This window comes from Alexandromys fortis, unplaced genomic scaffold (genome assembly GCF_014885135.2).
Source record: "Alexandromys fortis isolate MF-2015 unplaced genomic scaffold, M_Fortis_MF-2015_v1.1 scaffold_12, whole genome shotgun sequence".
NCBI classification, from domain to species: Eukaryota; Metazoa; Chordata; class Mammalia; order Rodentia; family Cricetidae; genus Alexandromys; species Alexandromys fortis.
Window position 1 is genome coordinate 5,490,313 of NW_026067937.1, and position 9,846 is coordinate 5,500,158.

Genomic DNA, 9,846 nt, shown 5'->3' on the forward strand with positions numbered 1-9,846 from the left:
GAGTGGTCGCCAACATCAGCAGAGAGGACAGACATCATGAGATTTACCATGTAAGTAGGCACTGTATGTGACGTATGTTCCAGGAGCAACAATAACAGTAGTAAAGACAGAATAGAAAATAACCATCTTCGAAATGACAACAAACAGGACACATTATCTAAGCACTAACACCTAAGGAGGTGGCTGCCCAGCTCTGGAGGGCAGCTCCTCAGGAGACAGGGGCCGACTTTCCAGGTTGCCTGGTCGTCTTCAGTCCTTGTAATTTTTCATCTTTCAGCGCCTTCAGGAATTTATCTGCAGGAGAGCAAAATAGACTCAGCTGTAGCTGGGAAGGCTTTTGGTTTGTTTCTCAGGGTCTTCCTATGTCGCTCCAGGCTGTTCTGGAACTCCTGATCCCTCTGCCTCAGCCTCCTAAGTACTGGGAGGCGTGCACCACCTCCGCTCAAAGGAGGAATCTTCTAACTTCCAGGGCAAGCTTCTGAGAAGCAAGTGTGTACAACCTTAAAGTCTCCTTAGCAGCCCAAACACATCTAACTCATATGAGTGAAAAGACTAACTCTAGGGACGTCTCCTGTGCCTATGCAAAAGTGTATCCCACAGGATGAATTGGAGACCATTCCCATGGCTGTGCCAACCTAAGTTGGTCTTTTTTCATACTTCACCTCCCTGTGTGGCAGAAGGGAGTAATTTACAGGTGAAATGGTCTCTTTAGTGATATCTGTCCTCCTCTAGTAGTCAAATTCAAGCCTTAGAACAGAAGGCGAAAAAGGACAGCCTATGACTACGAAAGCCTGAACAATTGGCCCTTCTGGAAATGCAGTTGGATTTAGCTCCCTGGCTGCCCAGTAGAGAGGAATCAGTTCATATTCCAGAGGACTCCTGCTTACACCAATACACTTGGTCAGCTCTGGGGTAGATCCCCAAAACCTGAGTCCTAAGATCAGATGTCAGAGTCCAAGATTCTGTCAGAGGGCTATAAGGCATGGGGCCCATGGAAGGGCAGAGGCCAGGGCTCCTCATTGAATGACTGAGGGCTTTCAAGGTTTGGGCAGTTCCTACCATCTCTTCCCATCCACAGACTCCAATTTAAGACTGAATATTGAAGATTAAGGCCTCTAGAGATAGGCAGCCTGTGGTGGGTGAAGTTCCAGACCACAAAAATGTGGTACTGTTGTGTAGGAAGGCGAAGTTTAGGAAGGGGGTACTTCAGGTGTCAAGACCCAGAGGGCGAGCCCCTGAGGGGTGGGGTTTAACACTAAGGACTTGAATAACTCAGGTGTGTTGAGGTAGGGGTCGGTTGAAATTCAGCACGTGGGGGTCTGGACCTTTGGAGGGCAGATTTTGGAAGTGGGACTCAGGGCTGGGGACAGTCTGGGGTCACATTCTGGCGACTGATGGACTCTAGCGGACAATTAGGGCAGCTAGGGTTGGGCTCGGTTGGCGGTCACGCACAGCGCTGGGAGTCGAAGCCGTCTCCAGTGATGGTGAGCAGCTCCAGCTCCTTAATCCGGATCTCTAGCTCGCACAGCTCCTCGGGGTGGGAGGCGGAGGCGAGCCAGGAGGTCGTGGAGCCGGGGACCAGGGCTGAAGTTGCCGGCTCGGGCCCTGGCGGCGGCGGCGAGTAGAAGAAGCGCAGAGGCTCATAGGGTATAGAGGCCAGGCCGGACGGCCAGGGCGGAGGGCACGGGCGCTCGCTGGGGGGACCCAGGCCAGGCGGCGGCGGCACCGTGGCTGGGGGTGCCAGAGGCAGGGGTCGGACCCCCGCTATCCCTGCCACCCCGGATGCCGGCGCTCCGCCCGCCTTCAGTGGCACAAAGAGCTTCTTCCAGATGTTAAAGTCGCTCAGCGGAGACGACGAGATGCCCCGGTCATAGAGCGACGGGAAGTAGAGGGGCGGAGCCGGCCGCTGGCTCATCTTGGGGTTCTGGCTGCCGCGCCGCCCCTTCGGCATCTTTTGAAAGGGTGGCTGCGTGAGAGGAACCCCGCGCCGGGAGACGCGTGCCAAGGCCCCGCGTCTAGGAATTCGGAGATTCCACAGGCCCCGCCCCGACGGAGCGCGGCCCCACCCTTCGCCCTCGCCCCGCCCCGAGAAGGCGGGGCTCCCGCGAGCGAAGGCCCCGCCCCGCGAGCTGGCTGGGCGGAAAGCCGGGTCCGTTTTTGGTCTTTGTTGGTCCCAGCTGCAGCTCTTCCCTACTGGCTCCAAAATTGCCGTGGCTCCCTTTCGTCTCGGCTAGCCTCCTCCCTGCGGCCTTCAATTCGATTTCTGCTGCTCTCGAATACTAATACTGCTCCCGGAGTTGGCCAAGGTTACAAGAGAAATTCAGCCTTCCTCTCCTTTTATCGGAGAGCGGAAAATATTTCCCAACAGCCGGGTTCTGGCACACTTGACTCATTATTTAGGAAACTGAGAAAATGGGTGGCTGACTTGATCCTCTAGAGAGACAGGAGGAAAATTTTTTTTTTTGATAAATTTAGCGATACTGTGCAAGATCCTGGAAATATGGAACCAGTCTGAATTTGTAATGACTCCGAAGCAAACAATTTTATTTTCTTTATGAAGTTTAATTCTCTTTTAGACATGTAAGTTATCAGGGGCTGACAGGTAGTTTAACACCAAAAGGAAATCCTCATGGGGCCACCCAAACACCACACCCATTCCTGAGAACTGGATGTTCTGCCCACAGAACAGGTACAGCTCATTTCTATGAAATATTAGTCATTAGCTAAGGGGGGGGGGTCAGTTTCCTTGAGGACGTCCTCGTAATGATCACCAGCATGACTGAACTGGAATGGATGGGAGCCAAGAAAGCTCAGACAGCCTCAGCTTCGTAAGTGAGTGCTGTGTGTGTGCATATATATGCTAAATATATAGGGTGGGCAGCAAAGGATGGAGTCTGGTGTCCAAACTGGTCATTTTGGGCAAGTAGTTTGACTTGGGGGAGAAGCTGTTTTGGTTTTTGAGGTAAGGTAGTCCAAGCTGGCCTAGAACTTTCTATGTGGACCAGGTTAGAGCAGCCCTCCTGTCTCTCTCCCTGGTGGAATTAGAGGCAAGCATTACCACACCTAGCGTGGTGCTTGACTTGTAAATCAGGGTTTTTTTTTTCCTTTTTTAAGTTATGTGTGTGCATGATTTATGTGTGCGCATGAGTTTATGTGTTTCATAGGCACGGAGAAGCCCACAGAAGTCAGGTGAGGCTGTGGGTGCTGGGAATTGTACCAGGGTCTTCTGCAATGCTCTAGTGAAAGAACCACCTCATCAGAGCTGTTAAGTCAGTTGTCTATAAAATAGAAATAAGAACTCCACGAGGGATAAGAGTCCTTTGAGATAAGAGTCCCTCCTCCACCTCCTACAGTAAAGAGTTTTATTATGTAAACAAGATGAGCCTAAGTTAACAATGAAAAGGACAATATGGTAGGTGTGCCTAAGGCACAGAAATTTACCCAACAGCTCTCCCACTAACGAAATACCTGTTACGTGCTCCAGCTCCCCGCATCCAGTTACTTGCGGATGGCCACTAGGCAACTGGGGCACTTTCTGGCTTCTGGCTCACAGAGGGCAACTTTCCCTTTTCTTCCCCTCCCCTCCCCACAGCTGCATGACCTATTGTTTTCTCCTCCCAACTCCAATAAATTGTCCTCGAGTTACCCTGTGCCTTGTTTTTAAAATTCTTTCATTTTGATATCAAAAGCCCGTTTTTAAAAGGGAACCCTGTGTCCTACCATGGTAAGGCCAAGGTTGCCTTCATGGCCTCTGGTCTTCAAGTTCCTCTTCTAGCAAGTAGGCTGACTCTTACTGGAGGTTGTTTGTGTCATAATCTAAGGGCCATGCTAGTCTAAGGAACACAAAACAGCCCTTTATTGCTAGCCTGAATTATCCATTGTGCTGGTGTGGACTTGAGGGCTTGGGAAGTCCCACTCCACAATTCCCACTATTTCAAAAAATGTTCTCAAAAATGCAATCCAGCCTCTATGCTTGTTTTTCTGGGTACACGTATTCCCATGTCCTTGCAGAGGTAGGAAAAATTGAAATTAGTGAAACTGTTAATGAAAGTTAACGATTAGACAGGTTAATGAAACTAAAGTCTGTGAGCTAGGCTAGTGGAGTAAGGGGTAAGAAGTCTGGCAGATGAGACGTTCGAGTAAACCTTATCAACCAGAACAATCAGGTGTGCTAAACTTGGTCTGCTTCCTCCAGATATGCTCCACCTCTCAGAGTTTCCAGAACCTCCTAAAATAGCAGCACCAGCTGAAGCAGCAGCCCAAAGCTGAGCCTGTGGGGGAATTTCACACTGAAACCTTAACAAAACTGAAAGCTTGGGGATTGCATTTGTGGGGTGCAAAGTCCAGGGCAAACTCAGGAGTAGAGCAGGATCAACTGTATGGCCTTCAGCGTAGCCACTAGAGAGGAGATGCTGCTGCCTGGCATCCATGTGGCTATGCAGTCCTTTTCCTTTGCTTCCTTCGCCCACAGAGGCTGGAGGAAGTAAACACCAGCTGTCCCCATTCCCCTTGCAGCTCACATAGTTACACGGTCCAGACTCAGGCAGAATATATGAGCAAGAAGACACCTGTGAGTTTTGTAAGACAGATTTAATTTCCTAGTAAGGAAAACTGAAACACAAGGCTTTGAACATGGATGCAGTGCAGGACTTCGTGTTTGTGAGGGAAAGATGAAGCCCCCACTAATATAGCAGCTCAGACGGTGCTGACCAATAGGACCAAAGCTAGTAGCTGCTCATCTCGGGATTGTGGCTGCAACAACAAAACAATCCGATTTTATTTGATTACATTAGTTGGGTTGTCTGCTGCTTGAACACCTGAGAGTCACAGTTTCAACAATAACAAGTGTATTTTGTTTTACTGGGCCTTTGCAGAACTTCACTTGGGTGAACCTCCAGAAGAAAACATGCCTGTTCTTTATGCTTTGGTCATGGGAACTTTTATTAAGTTTCCCAAGACTGAAAGGATAGATGTAATTTCCCAAAAGGCAATTGAAGTGTCTGTTCCTAGAAGGGAGGGAACAGAGACCGCGCGAGCCAAATCCCCCATTGCAGCAGGTCCCATCATTGTAACTGCCAATGGATGCCCAGACGTTTGCTCTGTTCACTGCCTCCCCACAACAGCTCAGGGTTTTGCTCTCATGCCAACCTTTCTCACGGTAACTGTCTCAGTGAAGTAGTTTTGGTTGCAACAGTTAGAAACTTGATCGAGTTAGAAACTCAGAACAGAGAAGGGATTAATAAGGGGAGGACTAACTGAATCCCAAGGCAGAGCTGCCTAAATTCCATACCCTAGCCAGGGAAACTGGTGCCGCCTGTGATCTGTCTGTAATCTTTAAACACTCGGTGGGCTTGGGTAGAGGTAATACTACTCATATTGAAAACTGAGAATTATGGGAGCAACCATACTGATCATGCTTAGGGTCATGCCTCACACAAGTTCTTAGGCTGTAGCCAGGACCTGTATAGGCCTGAAAGTCAAGTTTATTCCAGAGGCTAAGGTAGGAATAGCAAAGGCTCAAGGCCTGCCTGGGCAGTTTGACAAAAACCTATCTCAAAGTAAAAAGGGCTAGAGTTGTAGCTGATTGTAGAGCACTTGGAAGCCACACAACGTTCTGGGTTCAGTTCCTCATACTGTGAAAACAGAAGTGCTCACGCAACCATTGTTGGGATAATCTTTTTGTACACTGTGTGCAAACACGTCTCTATTTAACCTCACCTGCCTACGGCATTTTCTGATTTGTTTAATTAAGCTAGGCAGGAGAGGTTAGGTTGGACTTTCAGGCAGAGATAAGAACTCTGGGAAAGAATATGAGGCAGGAGATTTCCCCAGCCAGACATGAAGGAAGTCAGATGTACAATACTGAGAAGAGGTAATAAGCCAGGTGACAAAAAATAGCTTAATATGCATGGGTTAATTTAAGTTTTACAAGCTAGTTGGGAGCAAGTGTAAGCTTTCATAATTAATAAAAAGTCTCAGTGTCATTGCTCGGGAGCTGGCGATCCAAAGAAACCACTGCATTCCGCGCTGAAAGGTGCCAGGTCTTGTTGGGTTCAGAGAGGTTGGGTTTATGAGTTACAACACAAAACTCCAGTTCTGGCTCAGCATAAATCACCACCATCCGTCACACCACACCTACATTTCCCTACAACCAGATGAATGGGGATTTACTGGGCCAAGCATAGCAGGGCTAAGAACCACAAAGCCTCCACCCACCCTCAGGGAAGCTAATCACAGAGAGGAAATGACCCCTCCACAGACTAGGAAGCTTGAGCTCCTGGTTTAGAAGGGACTTCCCCTACAGGCCATAAGCCATCCTTCCCTATGCCAGAGGCTCTGCACAGTGACTGGGGCGGAAGTAATACTGTTTCAATGGATTACTGTAGGCACTGGTCGGGAAATAAGGCTCTCGGTGGTCATTCTTCTTTCTCCCCTGTAAGATGAGTATATATGAACAGGGGCCTTAGATGAGATAAATAAGATTATTCATCAAAGAATTTTATTCCAATAATGTAAGAATTTGGAAAGGAGCCCTCTGGTCAGTTCCTCTTTCCATCAGGCAGTGGGTTAAGTATGGGGTGATTTGCTGTAAGCCTGAGGCCTCAGTAGCCCTAACAGCCCTGTTCTCTGCTATGTTAGGCAATTTTTGTGATTGTGGGGGAATGCCTGAGAGAAACAACTTAGGACAGAAGGAAGTTTATTGTGGCTTCCAGTTTCAGAGGCCTCGTGGCTGGCTGGCTCCATTGCTTTTCCGTCTGTGACAAAGCAAACCATTAGGGCACCGAGTGTGTGGCAGAGCAAAGCAAACCTCATGGGCTCCAGGAAGCAGAGAGAGGAAAGAGATGAGGACCCAGTATTCCCTTCAGAAGCATGCCCCTCAATTGCCTCATGCCAAGTTCCACCTTCTAAAGATTCTGTCATTTCCCAATCCATAGCACCATCAGCTGGGGGCTAAAATGTTCACGAATGTGGTTTTGGGTATCACTCCCTAGTACCCCAATAATTTAACCTGCATACTGCTTATCACATACTTTACAAATGCATTCATTCCCCTTCAGATCCAAGGTGTGTGCAGAAAGCCCAGGCTAGTGTTGCTTTTGTTTTTCCTTTAAAGCAATGAACAGGACTAGTAATAAGTTGCTTGCCTACTGTGCATGAAGCTCTTGGTTCCGTCTCTAGCACCTCATAAACAGGGTAGTATAGCACGATTAATAAAAATCCAGACACATAAAGTGGGGTTCAACCTGAAGGTCAGAAAAACCAAACAGCCAGCCATTGGCTCTCTTACCTCTACTTCCATCTGAAATGGTGATCCAGGAATCTCAGAATGAGACTGTGTTTATGAGCTGTCTCCTCCAGTCTTAAGTTCCTCTATAGGGCTGGGATTAAAGGTGTGCACCACTGGAATTAAAGGCATGCACCGCCCAGCCTGGTTTCTGTGGCAAACTAGTTTGGCTACTGGGATTAAAGGTGTGTGTCACCACTGCCTGGTTTGTAAGGCTGATTACTCTCTGATCTTCAGGCAAGCTTTATTTACTAAAATACAAATGAAGTCTCACTACAGGGTAGGGTGGCACACATTTGCAATCCTAGCACTTGAAGGCAGAAGCAGGGAGATCACAGGCTATCAAGGTTTCTGCAGCTATACGGTGAGACCAGAGAGAGTCTGGGATACGCATATCTTCCAAGTACTAACCCACATGCTAAACTGCTGCTATATTAAAATATCTGCAGCGGGCATTTACAAACAGAATGTGACATTGTAAAACTTTAAGACCATTCTGAAGCCATTTCTGACAATTCTGAATCCTCTCAGCCTCCGTGCCATAGTGCTTCCCCTCCTCCCCTGGGAACCAAGGACCTAACAGCTACACATGCACATATGTTCTCCAGAAATTGGGGCAAGATAACCTTTAAGATGTTGACTCAGTTTCTGAACAATTACCCATACACGTATGTTTTGATTCAGTCACCTGGGAAATGGGGTCAAAATGACCTCTTACCTCATCTGATCTGGCAACAGCTCTCCAGCCAACTATTGGTAATAGCCCTTTCAACAACCCCCCTTGCTTCTGTGGCCTTCTCTTTTAAAAGTAGCTTGTACCAGCTATTTGAGGTCTCTCAGCTTTCCAAATGCTGAGGGACCCTGTCATGACAGAATTAATAAAATCCTCATGCTTTTGCATCAGCTATGGTGTGAGGGGTGGTCTCTGGGGGCGACTCCTCCTTGGTGTTTGGACTCTAGAGTCCAACAACATGAAGCTAGTGTCTAGAAACGATGTTTCTAGAAAGGCTTACACTGATGGGGAACCGTTCAATGAAAGACAGGCGCTTAAATTTTCTTTTGTAAACAAAGGCAGGAATTGATTTCTTCAAAGTATGAAAGTGTCAGGGTCGGTAGAAATTTGAATGTATTTGCTCCCATAGGCTCATAGGGCGAGGCACTATTAGGAGGTGTGGCTTTGTTGGAGTAGGTGTGGTCTTGCTGGAGGAAGTGTGTCACTGTGGAGGTGGGCTTTGAGGTCTCATATATGCTCGATATACCCAGTATGACAGTTCACTTCCTGTTGCTTTCTGATTAAGATATATCTAGCACCATGACTCCCTGCACATGGCCATGATCCCTGTCATGACGATAATGGACTGAACCTCTGAACTGTAAGCTGCTACCTCAATTAAATGCTTTCTTTATAAGAGTTGCTGTGATCATGGTGTCTCTCCACAGCAATAGAAACCCTAAGACAGGGTCCTATGCCAGGTTTCTTTTCAAAGTCACCCTGAGGTACATCAAGATTGTGCACACAAGGAGGATAGAGGGAGGGTGACCGCAGAGCTCAATGTGACAGGTTTAAGGCCCAGCACCTAAGTTGCCCTTACCACAGTGTCAGGTGAGCACCACCTTAGCCAACACTGCCCACTCAACACAGCAGCTCTTAGCGAGAGAGCCAGCCAGTATCGGTTCTGATGGGTTTACAAGCCACAGAGAGCAGTGTGTGCTAAAAGGCTTTGAAGACTGACAAAAGACTTACCTTGAGCAACCTAGATCACCTGGCCCTACTAAGAATAAAGATGTACAAGTCTGTACATCTGGTTCATTCTCTTAGGAAGTCTCACATTCAAGCCAGCTAGAACAGAGTCGGGCGGGCTCTTATTTTGTCAGGATGCACACACCATGTTAAAGCACGGGCTGACGGCCAGGATAGAGGAGCCATTTCCCCCACACCGTACTGCTTTGAACCCACAGCTCACCTCCTAAAGACAGCCCAGTGGGGTCGTTTCTGCCCAGCACTGAACGGTATGACCATTTCTGTGAGACCCAATGATGACCTGATCTCTACTCAGGTGATCTCAGCAGAGCCACCTGTGGGGCCAGACACCAACCCATCAGCACAACTTTGTGCAGAAAGAAATAGTAGCCCCTCCATTTCCTCATCCAGCAGAACCCAGATTCTGTTTTCAAAAAACTGCCTCTTGGGGGCCAGTGACTTAGCAGGTAAAAGAGCTTGGCTCCGAAGCTCCCAGCTCTCATGATAGATGAGAAGCAACTCTGAGTTCTCCTCTGACCCCTCACCTCCACACCACATGCATGCTACACACACACACACACACACACACACACACACACACACATTAAAATTAAAAGGAAAAAACAACACCTACTGTTGCTTGCCTCCTGCTACCACACCCTGGGGGTGGGGTAAGATGGCGCAGACTCTGGGGAGTTAGGTCAGTAGCAAAGCAGACTCGTTTATTGTGCGTGTCAATCAGACCTTTATACCCCCTCCCAGGACCCAGTGTCATCTGGAACGCTGTATTGTCTCTCCTTCTTGGCTTTGGCCATCTGAT

The 9,846-nt window shown here is 48.2% G+C and overlaps 1 protein-coding gene across 1 annotated transcript; it reads right to left on the minus strand.

Annotated features, from left to right (window-relative positions):
• Positions 1 to 37: 37 nt before the first annotated feature.
• CUNH11orf91 (chromosome unknown C11orf91 homolog) lies at positions 38 to 9,621 on the minus strand. Its single transcript, XM_050147108.1, has 2 exons — positions 1,453 to 9,621; positions 38 to 294 (listed from the first exon to the last, which is right to left on the minus strand). The coding sequence occupies exons 1-2, from the start codon at positions 1,949 to 1,951 to the stop codon at positions 209 to 211; spliced, it is 585 nt and encodes a 194-aa protein (XP_050003065.1). The 5' UTR covers positions 1,952 to 9,621; the 3' UTR covers positions 38 to 208.
• Between the last annotated feature and the right edge of the window lie 225 nt (positions 9,622 to 9,846).

Excerpts from the sequence above, each read along its gene's own strand:
- CUNH11orf91 (XM_050147108.1), bottom strand. The coding sequence starts at position 1,951 with ATGCCGAAGGGGCGGCGCGGCAGCCAGAACCCCAAGATGAGCCAGCGG. Across the intron at positions 295-1,452 it reads CGGCTTCGACTCCCAGCGCT|ATAAATTCCTGAAGGCGCTG; the intron begins GTGCGTGACCGC and ends GCTCTCCTGCAG.